This window comes from Haemaphysalis longicornis, unplaced genomic scaffold (genome assembly GCF_048455015.1).
Source record: "Haemaphysalis longicornis isolate Haplotype H1 unplaced genomic scaffold, Haemaphysalis longicornis Haplotype H1 scaffold_1, whole genome shotgun sequence".
NCBI classification, from domain to species: Eukaryota; Metazoa; Arthropoda; class Arachnida; order Ixodida; family Ixodidae; genus Haemaphysalis; species Haemaphysalis longicornis.
The window spans coordinates 263965071-263981603 of record NW_027526203.1 but is presented as its reverse complement, the minus strand read 5'-3'; the positions used below and the strand labels follow the sequence as shown (position 1 = coordinate 263981603).

The following is a 16533-nucleotide window of genomic DNA, read 5'->3' as shown; positions in this document are numbered from 1 at the left end:
GGGGCTCTAGAAATACTATTCATGCTACCAAAGAGCGATTGCGGCGCGAAAACAAGAGCAAACTGCACGAAAAACTGCAGCGAGCGGCCCGAAGCGTTGCGAGGGCGTCTGCTCTGAGGAGGCCAACAAAAATGGCGCCGCGGATGAGGGGAGAGAAAAAAGAGGAGGGCAGCGGAGAAAGAGGGAGCAGTTGGCGCTACCTTAGTTATTTTAGGGATCTTAACGGAGTCGCGCTTCGCAGCGCCGCCCGTGGTCGCGCTCACCGCCAATATCATGGCCGGACTCCACTCTGTCGAGTCCGGCCTTGCCAATATAAACGTCTCAATCAAGAAATGCTTTAACTTCTGGCCGGGCGGCTGACTGGAAGGAAAGACAGGCATACATACATACATACATACAGAGGGACACTTTTTGCGTTTGATAGCCGTAGAAAGACTACAGCGTCTTAAAACACGTGCGCTGGCTGCCGATCAGTCTAAAGCCCCTGTCGCCGCAAGGGCACTTACAAGGGGATCGCCCCTCTCTGTCACGAAACCCGTCCCCGAACGCTATAGCGCCGCAAGGGAGTCTAGCAGCGGCAAAGGTAAACATCGCGACTGACAACTCGCTGCTGACGAGCGGTATCGGCTCGACGTAAAGGGTACCACTCACGCACCTTGGCCCGTCAAGCCGGCGCACTTCTAAGCCGCATAACTCCTAGCGGAGCCGTAACTCGCGAGTGACGTGAGCAGTTCGATTGCGATAGCAAGTGTTGCCACGATTGCGGCGAACTCTGGAATTTTTTTTTGCCAATCATGGCCAATCTCCTTAATGGGGTATGCTTGGTTGACAAACGTGCGCCGGGGACGCTGGGGGGGGTCGCCGCGATGTACGCGCTCACGTACGCTCGACATCAAAATGTCCATACTGTCAGCAAGCCGTCACGGCAGATTTGCACCACCTAGTCTGGATATGCCCCAAATTGTCTCGATACCGGAATTTCACTTCCCCAAACCCAGATCCCTCAACCCGTATCGATACCCTCACATTAGATGAACACACCCTTAACCTTATAATACGGTTCGCCACTAAGAGCGGTCTAGCGCGAGTTATATACCGATGGCCTACACCAGTGAATGGACCATTCAATGCTGAACAATTGTCCTGTGGAAAACTGATGCCGCCTCCCGAAGACCACGAACTCATACGAGCCCCCTTCAACCATAAATCCTCCCCTCCCAACTCCCCCCCAAGGCCTCCGGCCTTCCCTTTTTGAATAAAAGATTTAACAACAACAACGCTCGACATTTTGTTGGTATTTTGAACTGCGGACGGGAAAAATAATTGGCTAACAGCTTCGCTGTTAATAAGCGCATGTTTGATCGCTAGCGGAGTCAGCCATTAGCGAAGGCTGTGCGTGTTTATACTACTAGCGACGAGTGCGCAGCTTCAGACTGGCTTCCCAAACCGGTGCTCTTGTGATGCGTCACCGTTGCAGGCTCAAACCGGTCGGATCGGTCCCTCGTGAAGGGCGAAGCCTCCGGATGGAAAAATAGCCACCTTCATGCCAACATTCTCGGGAATTTTGCGAGGACAAGCGAACAAGCTGAAAAGGGGAGACGAGTGACGATTTGGTGCTATTCGAGTGGTCTGCACCAGCATATCCCGACGCCAAAGGCGAGAACGCGAAGCGAACTACCGTAAGTTGCGCTAGTAATTAGTTGCCACACACTATGTCCACGCAGCCGAAGTGTGGCGTAGTTGGACTTTTATTTATGCCCCCATTAACGCGTACGTAGTGCGCGGCGTGAGGAGCGACTAGTCCTCTCTATCCTCCTCGCTCGTCTTCTGCTGGTCTACTGGTGGCCAGGGGGTCATCGTCCGCTGCAGCAGCAGTTGTCTCCTGCCCCGTTGTTCCGCCAGCATCCGTGCTGGCCAGCGTGTAGTTGTACTTTTTATTTATGTCCCCATTCTTGGGTACGTAGGGCGCGGCGTGCGTACGCCTTGTCATTTCCCTCCTCCTCGTTCGTCTTCTCGCTGGTCTCCTGGTGGCCAGGGGTCATCGTCCGCTGCAGCGGCAGTGACGTTGTTGCTGTCCCCTGCCCCGTTGTTCCGCCAACGTGCGCTGCAGCGGCGGCGGTGGCGTCATTGTCCCCGGCCCCGTTGTTGTTCCGCCAGCATTCGCGCTGGCCAGCATCCGAGCTGGCCAGCACGAATGCTGGCAGAACAACGTTCACTGCAGCGGCAGCGGCGTTGTTAGTGTCCACGGCCCCGTTGTGTTCCGCCAGCATCCATGGTTGCCAGCATTCGTGCTGGCCAGCATGGATGCTGTCGGAACAACGTCCGCTGCAGCGGCGGCGGCATTGTCGCTGGCCCCGTCGTTCCGCCAGCATAGGTGCTGGCCACCCCGTTGGGGGGTGCTCCGTAGCTGCAGGATCCGGTGCGGCAGGCGCACTCGACGCATCCCGCGAACTGCAGGCGCACGCACACAGGCACCACGTCCTCACCATATGGACACCCGTGGCGCTGGCCACCCTGTTGGGGGGTGCCCTCCAGCCAGACTTCTCTGCTGCGGGTGCAGCCGATGCCCCGCCCGATCTGCACACACGTACACACCACATGCTTAACATACCGAGCATGCTGCTCGCACCCCTCCTGCAAGCCCGGACTAAGAAACATGAGCCGCAAAGAGCAGTTTGTTAAATAGGCCCTGCAGCCCTTACCACCTATTTCTCAAAATGTATTTCGGGGTAAAGTTTATTGTGCCAGCAATACCCTCCCTCAAGAATTATAAAAAAATCCATGCACTACCACCGCAGCTACGCGAGGTGAAAATTGCGCATAATCGTTCCCTCTTAACTCGACCGCGAACTAGGTGACGAAAGCTGCGTGCTCTTTCTCGGAGAGGGGGAGGCTCGGGGACGTCTCTTCAGCTGCCTTCGATATATCAGGCCGAGGAGTTTTCTCTTTTTCCTCGCAACGTAGAGAGTTATATTTCCGCGGTGGTGAAAAAAAAGCAGGCATTGATGCCTACTCGCGAGCGGGCGCTCAGACTGGTTGGGCGTTTCTGAAGCAATAAACGTTTGTTGTCGAGTGGTCTGGTTGAAAGGGAAGTATTGAGTTGTCCCTCAAACTCCACGCGCACTCAAAACACAAAAGGAAAGCCGAAACTGCTCGCACAGGTTCAGGCATAGAAGAGGTTGGCGCACAGTGCCACGGCCGTTAGATGAAAGGCGCACAATGCCGACGACGGCGGATCGTCATTACGAAATGCGAGAAATGGACCGTGAGGAACAGCCACAGCCACCGGTGTAATAGCATAATTACAGTGGTGCATAATGGGGGAAATTGAAGAGAGCGCGATTGGTTTTTCCACGTTTTTCACAGCGATTTGCGAGCTTACCGCTTCACGTGCAAGTGTAATATTTGGCTGAGGTATTGCTGGCAGTGCAATCTAAACGTCGCGCCGGTTTATTTGCACTGCCCAAAGCGGGTTGCAGAATGCCGTTAAATCTACACTGTTTAATAACGTGCACTTTATGGTAATCCCGTGGTTCAGCTTCACCTCAATGCATCCGAATGACCAATCCGTGCCGAAAACAAAGCCAATTCGTCGATTGACAGCAGCGTGCATACCAATACTCAAACAGACGATCTGCGCCGTGCCACTGCACATTGCAGAACGTCATGCTTGCATTGCGTGGTGCCACAGCGAAGGCGACTGAGATTTTGAGTCAAATCGCATGCTCGACATCATTATTCGCCAAAACATTTATTGGTCAGTCGAGGGCGTTGTGGTGAAGGTGAACCACGGGATTACCTTCAGAGTGTGCGCTGTGGCTATATGCTTCCGAATTTTCGTTCACCGCGGCGGGCGAACTAAGGCACAAAATGGCCCTCCCAACAGACCTTACTGTGCAAGAACAGCTGGCGCGCGGACCTAACCGTTTCTTCTGTCAGCCTGGCTATGTTTCGGCTCATCTGGAGCACCTCGTCCACCGGTGGGGTGGGTGTGCACCAGGATGGCAGCGCCCAGCTTCGCCCGCAGCTCGGCCTCTTCCGCACGCAGCCTGCGGTGGTCGCCCTTGCGCTGGGCCTTGAGCAGGTTCAGCTCTGCAGCCTTAGTGCGAAGCACACTGTCCTGCTCAAGGACCGAGAGTGCCGACTTCGACTACGGAGGAGAACGGGAAAAGAGCGAACGTGGCGGTAAAAAACATGAAGTCAAAATAAATAAAAATAAGGGGAGCACGATTGCGCTCATCATGTCCGTGAGCATCTGTTCATATTACGACGAATGGGTACCATTACGCTTGCAGGAACTGGAGAACAGCTCCCCCCTTCCCTCTTTCTGCGTCAGCTGAAGTTTATTGTAAGCTTCACACCCCAATTCTACCGTTATCGCGTTCAATTGGACTAGGCTTAATTATTAACGCTGCATACACGTGGTCCATCCCAGAACGATTCCCAAGCGAGCTATAATGAAAAGCTTTAAAATAGACTCACCAGTTCAGGCGGTGGGCCCAGCGGTTCGTGCAGTTCCCGTACTTCGGCACTACGCGGCTCAATGGTGGCGGCCTTGCCCTGGCGCGTCTCTTCCTGCCCTTCGCACACCTCCGCCAGGAGCCGGTGGTCATGGCCTGCGGTGACGTCGAGGAGGTTCATTAAGCCGGAATGGCCATCCCAATGGCCACCAGAATCGGGTTATATCTCGAGCTTTCTTGGCTCACTTCTCGCTCATTCTAGCGACCTTCTCACTCTCGCCTCAGTACAGTAAGAACAATGACAAGGATTGAAACACTGCTTTACGGTTGTGTTCCATCCTGTTCTCTCATTTTCACGCCGAAAACAATCCCAACTGCAAAGAGCTTTTCACAGGCAAAGCTGGAATTGAGTAACCGATACAAATAAATCACACCTTCCAAGTCTACCCATCAGCAGGGTGAAAGATGCCACAGTATCCGCGAAAAGATTCCTACAATCCTGGTATGCTAAGGTGCACTGCAGTGTAAAGTCAAGCAAGCAACCTAACGCTATGCAGGACTCGGCAGTCGAAGTAGCAGAGGTTTCTACTGAGAGGCAGCGTCGCGGCTGACCTTCTTTCATGGTACAGCATGTGTAGACAATGTGAAAGCTGTCGGAAGTGCAGAGCAGGGATTCGCCATAATAGGCTGTAGCGCCGTTATCCCCTCACTGCTACGCCCCCCCCCCCCCCCCCCTCCCCAATGCATTTCAAATTTCCCGGTTTCGCAGTGCACGCGGGCCTCCTGCTTGAAACTGCGCCAGCGGGAGTTCTGTTCTTTTTGTGCTTGTTTTTCCTGCTGCACGTGCCGGCATTGCAGTGCCACTTTTATTCGCTGACTATCGTAAAAACCAACCCAACGAGCGTTCCTAACTAAATGCCGGTTAATTACGTATATTTTGTCTCAAATATACCTGCGATTTTATTTGCGCTAAACAAAGGGGAGATGTATTACAAGCACTGGGGGTTCACGGGGTTCGGATGCTTATATAAACCACTTTGCTTTAGAAGCCTCTGGGTTACGCCGCGACAACGCAACGCCGTGTGGTTCTACTTCGGTCCATCGAGCGAGATACGATGACGAAGTGAGCCCCTAAAGTGCTCTGCACTTCAAACAAGTTGGCCTGTACCGGTATACGTTGCTCCCGTGAACAAGCCAATACCACTCGTGGCAAGACTAGAAGCTGTTGATAGGCGGGCAAAATCTATAAATTTTTCCACGCTACGACCTAGAAGATCACGTTGGGAACCGCGAAATGAATTTATCAGAGCTCATTAAGACGGTTTCTGAAGAGAATGATGAGGTGGGAACATTGAAGTCTAATAGAAATGCATCAGGTAATTTCTGATTACTCGGATATAAAAAGACAAACTTCAGCAAGTAAACCCTACAAAACAGGTGGCTTCACTACCGCATGTGGTGAGCTGCTTTTTTTTTTTTTTTTCAGTTCCGAGGTTGGAGATATATTACACCTACATGACAGCACTGCACAGCAGTCATCGGCTCTCTTAGCGCCATGTTCTGTAACGCGGGTAAAAAACTGGCCTGAAACAGGGTAGAGAGTGTTTGCCAAAATTATCAATAAACCAAGCATCACGTCATCAAACGGTAGTAAAAAAGTAACGAAATGAGAAATTTATTAGTGCAGGAAGTGAGTCAGACTTTAGTTTCCCATAACATGGGTTGGGGGTGAGGCACAAGCTGAATGAGCCATCCAGCTTTGGCTGTCACATCATTGGCATTTGGCTGAACTGTGCTAGGTGGTTCGGCTGACCTTCTCAACACTCGATAATCGTAAGACGCTAACGCGATGTTAAGCGGGAACAAGGCTGGCTGCGGTCTTTTTAAAGTGCAGAGCACTTTATGGGCTCGCGTGTCATCGTAGCTCGCTAACGGTTAATATGCGACTGCGGCGCAGCTATAGATAACGGATCCAAGTAGAGTCTCGTGTAGTCACGCCACTGGTCACGCTGAGGCTTCGAAAACCACACGGTTTAAATAGTCATAAGCGTTCTAACCTCGTGAACCGCTGGCGCTTGTCATCCGTCTCCCCGTTGTTTAGCGCAAAGAAAACTGCAGGTACAGCCGGTAAAACGCTTGTCTATAACAGCGATTTCAACTTCAGCCAGCTACATCCGAAAACTGCCGAAACATACTCGTTCCAAACATGTCGTAGGCAAAAGCGAAGGGCTAAGTCTTCAGAATTCCGCAGTAGTTTTATTCAAATCCCGCTCCGGCGGGGCAGGATAGGGCTGAGAGTACGAACGCTGTGTTATAGACAAGCCTTTTACCGGCTGTACATTTCAAGCAATATCTGTGTATATAACCGCCAGCGCCCGCGTTCATTTAGTTAGGTACGCTCGTTGGGTTGGTTTTTATGATAGCTAGCGAAAAAAGCGGCCCAGAAAGAAAAAAAAAATGGCGTGTTCGAAATGACGCAGAAAGGCTCCAGCCACGAAAGAAAAAAATGGCACTAGCGAAAAAAGCGGCCCAGAAAGAAAAAAATGGCGCGTTCGAAATGACGCAGAAAGGCTGCCGCCACGAAAGAAAAAAATGGCACGTTCCAAACGCCGCAGAAAGGCTCCAGCCGCGCAAAAAAAAAAAAAAAAAATGGCGCGTTCAAAATGACGCAAAACAAAAAACAGCAGTGGCTTAGCTCGGCTATGCCAGGATATAGGTGGCGTGAGCTATGGTTCAGCTGGTTTTTCTTAGCTTTCCTGGTTGTCTAGGGTTAGCTTGATTATCATGCTTACTGCTGCTTCAATGACACACACACGGTATACGTATAATGTGACACATGTATATTTATCAAGCGGCTTCGGCGCAGCGTCACCATCGCCCCAGAGCTACGCTGGTTCCGCAGGCGCACGGCGGCGTTGCTGCGACGCACGAGCCATCGGTTCCACACCCGGCCACCCCTCGCATGATCATCAAATGGACCGGGCCGCCACGTGCGCAACGGAGATCGGCAAAGACGCTGGGCGCGTGCGGTTTGTGAGAGACGCCGGGCAGCGAGCAACGTTCTGTGCGCCATGTGACGTCACTGCTCCTCGCGCATGCGCAGCACGGCCCTCCAGGAGCCACACGAAACTGCTCAACCTCGGCCAGTGTGGCTCACGCTACAAAAGAACAGAGCTCCCGCTCGCGCAGTTTCAAACAGGGGGCGCGCGAGCACTGCGAAGGCGGTAAATTTGAAATGCATTGGGCGGCAGAAGTGAGCGGATAACGGCCTTGCAGCCCATTATGGTGAATCCCTGCTCTGCACTTCCGACAGCTTTCACATTGAGTGGAACAACTTCAATTTTTTTTGTCCATCGGGTTTACGCAGTTGACTCGCCTACCATAAAATTCACAATACAGGTACATTGCATTCTAAAAAAGCATGTCATTCCTGCCGTTCAATTTAAACGAGACGCTTTTGAAGAGTGCATTATAAGTGCACAGATACCCGCGGCGTTTCCTCTGCTGCCTTCCAGTTACAATGAAATTGTCAAATTGAACTCACTTCAGCGCTTCCATTTCTGCTTCGTCCGTGGGCTTGGTGGGGCCGTTCTGCGGAACTTGACAACAAACGCCGCTGCATCGAACGAAGCTTTCGAGGCTTCCGGCGGTTGGGTGACGCCGTCGGGGCGTCCGGGCACGTCCGGCAGTGAGCGCGGTCTGAAATTGGCGTTCCAAACCGGCACGTGGCTTTAACGGCACGCTGGGAACGAGATATCGTCAACGTCGTCTTCTTTAAAGCAATCAACCCCCACCACGCTTCAAAAATCTCTCCAATAGCAGTTCGCCTTGGGGGCATTGAGGGAGAGAATATTTAGGAGGCGGCCTGACGTCACGTAGCAAGCCTCTGTGACACAACTTCCGTTGACCGCGCCCATGCTGCTTTTAAAGACAATAGTCTTTCTTGGGCTACTCAAATGCAAAATATTCGGTCTGTCTGTCCGTATGTATGTCTGTCCGTTCCTCGATTGAACCGCCCTGCCGAAGTTGAAAGGTTCTTGAGCTAGACGCAGTGGCGTAGCCATGAATATTTTTCGTGGAGGTGGGGGGGGGAGCGTGCTCGACAGATAGGAGGGGAGGCAGAGAGGCAAGTCTTCTTGCGCGTTGGTTTTCAAATGAAACTTAAAATAACTGCTTTGAAGGTGCGATGTCTGCTCATGTTTCTCACGTTACTTTCTCACGTTTCTCACGTTAATTTCTCACGTCTCGTTACTTTTTTACTACCGTTTGATGACGTGATGCTTTGTTTATTGATAATTTTGGCAAACACTCTCTATCTACCCTGTTTCAGGCCAGTTTTTTGCCCGCGTCACAGAACATGGCGCTAAGAGAGCCAATGACTGCTGTGCAGTGCTGTCATGTAGATGTAAAAATACAGCAGTCGTAGTGACCACTATACTACACACCCCAAATATATCTCCAACCTCGGAACTGAAAAAAAAAAGCGGCTCACCACATGCGGTAGTGAAGCCACCTGTTTTGAATGGTTGACTTGCTGAAGGTTGTGTTTTTATATCCGAGTAATCAGAAATTACCTGATACATTTTTTTTTACTTCAATGTTCCTACCTCACCATTCTCTTCAGAAACCGTTTTAATGAACTCGGCTAAATTCATTGCGCAGTTCACAACGTGATCTTCTAGGCCGAAGCATGGAAAAATTTATAGACTTTCCACTCCTATCAACAGCTTCTAGTGTGTGGGGATTAGACCTGTGCGCCGTACAGAAATCGCCGGCGGCGGCGCGCCGGTATTCAGACCTTCGGCGGCGGCGTGTGATCGGCGCGAGGGTCACCGGATCGGCGGCGGCGCGGCGCGGATTACAGAGAGAGAGAGAGAGAGAGAGAGAGAGAGAGAGAGAGAGAGAGAGAGAGAGAGAGAGAGAGAGAGAGAGAGAGAGAATATGCAAAAACCGTGGGGGATCCGGTCATTTCTGTGTAGGACATTGCGGTGCTGCGCGTCTCGGTGCGGACATTTCGGTGCACGGGATGTCCCAGGCATAATTCTTCTAACATTTTAGCTTTAATACTTGGTTAAGTCTCCTGCCACGCGCGTGGCACGAGCTGCGCCCCCCTGGCAACAGCTGCTGCCACGCAGAAGTGACGTCAAGCTAAAGTAATCACGTGACTTCCTGTGACGTCACAAAACAAACGTCATATTTACGTCATTTGATCATGCCACTTTTTTGTGTTGACGACGGCAGCCGGGTGTTCGCGTCTTGTGTCCCGATTTCTCCGCCCGTGGTTCGAATGGCAGGCCTGACGCATCGTTACGTCCTTATCTCCCTGTACAGCGGCTGCCTCGCGGCGCTTTTTTCTTGTTGGGAGGTGTGCTTGTAATTATTTAGATTGGGTATTTTTTGTGAACTTGCTGTTGCACATCTTGGTAAGCCTAACGCATTGTTTTCTGCACGCTGCTTCGCCCCGCTTTTTACATGCTCCTAGAACTGTACTGTTGTCGTTTAATATTTTGTAAGCTTCACGTTGTTTTGCAGTTCGCGTGCTATTTGCTTTACGCGCCTGCATTTGTTGTCTACTTGTGCCTCGCTTCTTCCATGCCAAGCCTTGTGTTCTGATTCTGGAGTGGTGGCTCAATTATAAAACGTAGGGATCAGTATTTTCCATCGCGTCGCGCCGTAGCGAGCGACGTAGTGTCAGCGTGTGCACGAATCGAGTGTCGTCAGGTAGCGCACGGCATCATCGAACGCAATCCGATCTCGCATGTAGCTTCTGCAATTTTTCCCCCGGGGCAGTAGTACTGTCGCCGAGAAATGTATCCTGACTATTCCACAGAAACGATCTGTGCACGTAGCGCTGCAGAATCCGTGCAGGGAGCGCAGTTGCACTTCCGTGGGTGGAGCCCAACTGCCCGTCCAAAGATATATCTATTCAAGATACCACTGAAACCATTCGCTGACTGGCTGGCTTCTTGTGCAAGGAGGCTCAAGCTCCAACTGTGCAAGCATGGGAGAAGTGCAGCCGATAAGATCGCCGTGTGAGCCAAGTTTGGAACTTCTGCTAATAGTCCTTTAAAAGTCTGGTGTGCATAAGGTTTAACAAGTGAAAATTCAATTATTGTTCATCTATGCTCAGATCTGTTGCTTAGTACCATTGTGCTTTCAACTTAGGAAGTCTTAATGAAATGATAGGCAAGGCTTAAAATTACTGCTTGGCTCTTATTTCCCTTTCCTTCGCTCCAGTACCTTTCGCCTCCTCTAACCTGGTTAGGCAACAGAACTTCCTCCTGCATCTGCTTTGAGTATGTATTTTGATAGGCTCGTTCCTTCTTTACTCTTGTGTTTGGCTTGGTTGGAATTGAACATAACCAGGCACAATACTTTCATTCACTCTCAGCAGGATGGGCTAATGATGATGAGAGCTTATCTTGGAGGCTTGCAGTCTTTGCACAAATTCCAAGTGGCTGTGACATCTATATGCCCATCCCAAGCACTCTGCGGAGTTCAACTTGACACTAATGTTTGTATTCGCAACTGGTGAAGCGTGCTTAAGCGTCTACTGTCAAAGCCTTTGGGGTAGTGAACAGGAAGAGTTTCCAATTGTGAGGGGACGTTTCACATTCTATTGCTTTTTAACTCCGCACTGTGTAAACTGTTTTGGAAAATTGCTCAAGTGAATTTACTTAGTGGTAAGGGGCTTTATAAAATGTCCCAACAATGATGCAAGTCTCGTCAGAAGCCAGCTGCTAGAAAACACATTCACGGGTTGTGTGTTGTGTGCCCATTAGCTGTTTCTTTTTCTTCCACAAAACGGGCACTTAAACAATCCTTTAAGCCAACAGGCGTAAAAAATAGTTCATCAAGTACAACTTCGGGGTAATGGTTGGTGTCGAGCGTGACATTGCCCACTCCCAAGAGTACTTCTTAATTCCTTGTGCAAGAACTGGAGCCAAGGCCACGTGCGTAGATGTGAATGTCTATCGGTGTTTGTGAAAGTTGCAGTACAGCTGGAAGGTGTATGGATCACGGGTGGCTTTAACAATAAAATGACTGCTGAACGTACTTTTGCTCTGGTATCAATGAGCAGCATGTGAGCATTGATAAGTGCTTCACTGTTGACATTTTTGTTACACAAAAGCAGGCCATGTTAAGGCCCCCTGGCAAATATTCATGAAAAACACTGGACCAAAAAGCTGCCAACACATGGAAACCATGTTGATCACGGCACCTTTCCTAGTACTTCAGTACCGTTTATCAGCGCTGCGTTTTTTCCCCCCAGCTATAGTAAACTATCCCAGCGTTGCACCTTAAGCCAGAAATCAAGCACTTGCTTGTCAATGACAAGTGATCTGCCAAACTTCCGTGTCTATGCAAAAAGTGAGTAGCTCTACTTTCTCTGCACTGTTTGTGCTGTGAAGTTCCATTTCTAAACAAAATGCCAGGGTTCTTCTGGAAGATGCACAGCATTAAAACCTCAACAAAAAAGGAATAAACAAGCGATACTCTCTTGCACTACACTAGAGCCCTGCGAGAAAGCCAAACCAGCAAGTGATCTTTTTCTACAAAGCGCTGCAGAGGAGCCAAGAAAAAGATTCCTTTTTGCGGACACCAAAGCTACGCTGGAAAGCCAAAATGTGTGGTGTCTGTTAATGCAGATTAGCTGCAAGACGGGCATGTTCACGCAAAGATTTATGAACCAGGCTGGCGGGGTAACAAAATCATTGAATGAGGTTACAACAAAATGTGTTATGAAAAATGATATAATACTGTTTGCTATAAATAGCAATTAAAGGTATAAAATGGTTCTGACACCAATTAAATGGCCTGTTGGAAATCATTGGCAAAACCTAAAGAGCAACATTTCATACAGCTGCAATTGAGAAATAGTAAAGCGTGGTTGGGGCCTGAATTCAGCAGGCATGCTCCAGCTGAGAATGTATAATTGCAGAGCAAAACAATTATAAAGGCCCAGGGAAAAGGTGAGCTTAGTTGAGTTTACCACCAAGGCATTTGGTAGAGAGAATAGTTACAAAAATAAAGAAGCAACATGGGAAGCTTTATTTTCCCTGATTTAAGTTTATCAGCACTGAGCTTCATGTTCTGCATGTCCCATTGAAGAATGTTACACCTGCATGCACTCGGCACATCACATTTTACGGTATAACACAGTTTACTTCGAACATAGGTAAATAAGAGAATATTGCATAAGCAGTTCATTTATACGTGAAATAGAAACAGCAGGGTTTTTAAAACTAAGCCCGTAAGTGTGCTGAATGAAAGGGACCAATGATGAGTTTATGTTGTCACTAATAACAAATTTCAACGACCTTGTCAAAAACAAACCCCTTCCATGGAGGGACTGTGTGTAATCAAGATTTTTTTGATAAAAGGTTGTAAATGCCCTGTAAATGTATGTCAAAAGGTATTTTAACGCCCTAGTCGTGGCCTGTGAGTCATCGGCGCTTTTTTCTGGTGTTTAGATGATCAAGGGCTGTTGTACGGGATCCACCTTCTCTTCTCACTTTGGTCACCATCTTTCATAGTCACTGCATTCATGTGCTTGGTCAGGGAGCTAGCAAGCGAGGACGACAGTCGGCACCAACTATCAGCTGAGTTCCTTCAGGCTGGGACAATTGCTGGAGAGGCTAAACAATGTTTGTAAAATCCCTGAGAGCTTTCACTTTTTGTTTTGTTAAAGAACATTTAGGCAACCCTTCAACTGTCCGAAATAACAAAAATGACTATTGTGCCCGTTAAATAGTTAATCTACGCGCAGTGAACGATGGCACAAAATCTATCAATGCGAACCTACCCTTTGAACCTGCTTAATATTTAGCAGAGACTCACTCCATTCATTAGCTGTTTTATGGCACTGTGGGTGGGCTACTGGTTTCCACCTATGGAGCCTGTGGGCCGCACTAGTTTCCAGTCGTCCTGGCAAATGTTTTTGGAGACTAGCACTACCCTGCAGTGTACGAGCCATGGATTCCTTGGGTTGGCCATGTGAAATTCTAGTGAATTGTTACAAGCCACCAAAGAAAGTGAGCATTTGTTTATTGACCACTGTTTTGTGGCCATGAAAAGTTTTGTTCATTAATTAAAAAGACTAACAAATGAGATCAATTTTATTGCAAACTTCAAACAAATAACTGGTATTACAGAAAATGTGTAAAGCAGCTGGAGCTCCATAGCCACTTTCCAGCTATTTCTCCATGCCATCAGAGAATCTTGTTTGTGCGACTAACAGATACCGACCTATTCCACTGCAAAGAAACATAACTGGGCGATTGCAGTGGGGCCTCTAGTTCCGTTTGATCATATCACTTGAGTGTTTACGTACAGTTAACATACTGATGACTGTGTTTATAGTGCATGCACATATAACATCAATGTAGTTTGAAATTGGGATCTTTTGCACCATTTCTTTTTGTTAAATTCGCCCCACGATAGCCTTGACGTTTGCCTATCAATTACATTTGCAGCATGCTCGCTGCTTATACCTGTTTACACAAACAATCCGTAGATGCTTTCACGTTCCAGGCACATCTTAAGATTCTCTTTGACGTTGCTTATTGAGCCTGTGCAGAACCCATAGGTTTTCATATGCTGGAGTGCATGTAGGTGTATTAGACATGATGGCCGGCCAAGCGTATACCCTTCCTATTGCCGTCTCTACAGCCTCTTCTCTGACCCTATCGTCTGGGTGTGTGTCCTGAATTAACTTCCTTTGCATGAGGGACTCAGTCAAGTCTGGCCAACATAGCGTACACCACGGTACAGTGAGACGTGAAAGTTATACCAGTGCAGTGGCTATGAGATGAAGCGTCTAGCTAGTCTACCTTTTGAAGGTCGCAGGTCCTAAACTGTTGTAGAATCATGTATCCTACTACGAAATATTTGGTTTCTACTAGGAAATCTTTTTAAGCGCTGAATATCACGCAATTATGATCCTTGTGGCGCATGCTCACAAGACTTTTCTGCTCATAAAACGTATCGTGGGTGTAAAACAAATTTTAAGCTACAATTTCGCCCACTAGAAAATAAGAACTTCCCGATTTTCGAGTTTTCCTTGCTAATATTTCAGAAGAGGAGATCTACTGTAGTGGTACGTACGTGGTACATGTGTGGGGACACCAAAGATTACCTTTCCTATTCTCGGCGCAATTGTCTGTAATTGTAATGCGCACATGTGCCTAGTAAAAAACGGTTGCCGCCACTACCCTTCGTCCTCGGCACTGTACATTCTGATTATCTTTTGGCGCTGCTAAGTTGTCTTCATTTCGAGAACACACACCGCGATTTCAGGTCGCCCATTTAAGCATTCTGGACTTGCCGTGGTGCAAACTGTTGATAGCAGATGCCGCCGCGCCGACATGCGTCGGAAGGTTCACAGAATTACGCTCGGACGGTGTCTTTTCTTGTGTGGAACGTAGCTTGTTCGAACGAGGCCAGTCGGCTGTGCGATGTCGTCTCACGTACGCTGAAACTGTACGCAGGTACCATCGGCGTACACCAAGCATAACCAAGCGGCCACAGGTCAACATTACTCGAGAGCGGCTATTTTGCTGCGGTCTGGAAAGGCTGGCTGGGTCCCCACGCAATACATAATCACAAGCAACTTTCTCACGTTTTCAGATAGTGCTTCTAACAATATGAACTCCGGTTTATCTACGTTGTCGGCCCGAGAAAATCGGAGCTTCGTCACGCTTTCGGATACGCGACTCCATGTGCGCGATACGGCAGCTGGCAGCAGCAGCAGCATCGCCGGCTGCTCCCGCAAGAACAAAAATTGTTTGTTTAGAAAAGTTTTAGCAGTTCAATGGTGCGTTATTTTGTACTGCAAATAAAAAAAATGTGTATTTCGGACTACACTACACAAAATAATGACAATTATTAATGTTATGACGTCATTATGACGTCACGCGTGGCAGCAGCCGTTGCCAGGGGGGCGTGGCTGCTGCCACGCGCGTGGCAGGAGACGCTGCCTTAATACTTTAGTTTCGTCAGATGATATGATTTTATGTTCGAGAGTTGTTTGGGCCGCACTGCGAGGAAAATAACGCTAAACCGAAGCGCAGCAGCAGCGCGTAAAACCCAATTTCGAAAGTAAATGTTAAAAATTAACGTTGTTAATTTACTTCCGTTCCACCTTTTTTTTTTAGCATTCATGTGAACAACTCTAATATTTTAATTCAAGTGTTACCGAAGGGCTTTGATTTCACTTCATCCACCGCTGCAAGACCGTCCTATCTCTTTCCCCCTCTTCCCCGTCGTCAAACCGCCGAGAAAAGAAAGGAAACGAACTTTCTCCATCGATTTCGACTTGCATTCGGTGTTGGTTCTACTGAAAAACTAGCCATTGATCGCGCGTACAGTGGAGTCGCTAAAGGGGTGGGGGTGGGGAGGGCTAAGCACTGCCGGGTTCCAGCCCCCTTGCTAGAAGAGGCGGGTGTCATTTGTGCTGCTACAATGTGTAAACTGGACGTCGGAAACTTGAAGACGACTGTCGCAGCTCTCGCAAAACTGGCCTATTCAATTTTTTTCTTCTTTAATGGAATAACTCGAGGAATGTCTGGGGTGTCAATGAAATGCGCCACTTGAAGAGTTAATAGCGGGTGGGGCGACGGAAGACGAAGAAAGAGCGATTCCTGGAAAAATAGCGCCGTCGGCACGTCGGCATCAGATAAGCTCTGGTCGGGATGACGGCGACGCGCGGAAGGGAGCTTGTTCCTCGATGGGAGCTCCCACAGGCGCCAGCGATACTGTCATTGTGTTCTCAGAGGCTTTTCGGGTGGCTTTTGTTGCGCATTAGAGAGGCATGGCGAATGTATAGCTTTTTCTTCCCTGCGGTAACGCTTCCGAGACAGTGAACTCCCCTAGGCCTGTAAGATTTTCAGGGGAAACCGAGAATAATATGACTGAAAAGAGTTCTGGGGGAGATTCAAACTTGAAAATGGGGGGCACTGCTGCAGATGAAAGTAAGCATAAAACAGGTTGGCTTGCTCGTACACGGGAATGAGTAATGTTTGTAGCACAACCCGTACGCGCTTTATCAGCATTGAGGAGATGTAGAAGCTGC

General features: G+C 49.0%; 1 protein-coding gene across 1 annotated transcript; it reads right to left on the bottom strand.

Moving 5' to 3' along the window:
- Nucleotides 1-1920: 1920 nt before the first annotated feature.
- On the bottom strand, nt 1921-8137 carry LOC144169541 (uncharacterized). Its single transcript, XM_077698763.1, has 4 exons — nt 8005-8137; nt 4483-4616; nt 3925-4150; nt 1921-2577 (listed from the first exon to the last, which is right to left on the bottom strand). The coding sequence occupies exons 3-4, from the start codon at nt 3958-3960 to the stop codon at nt 2236-2238; spliced, it is 378 nt and encodes a 125-aa protein (XP_077554889.1). The 5' UTR covers nt 3961-4150; nt 4483-4616; nt 8005-8137; the 3' UTR covers nt 1921-2235.
- Between the last annotated feature and the right edge of the window lie 8396 nt (nt 8138-16533).

Excerpts from the sequence above, each read along its gene's own strand:
- LOC144169541 (XM_077698763.1), bottom strand. The coding sequence starts at position 3,960 with ATGAGCCGAAACATAGCCAGGCTGACAGAAGAAACG. Across the intron at positions 2,578-3,924 it reads CCAGGCTGACAGAAGAAACG|ATCGGGCGGGGCATCGGCTG; the intron begins GTTAGGTCCGCG and ends ACGTGTGTGCAG.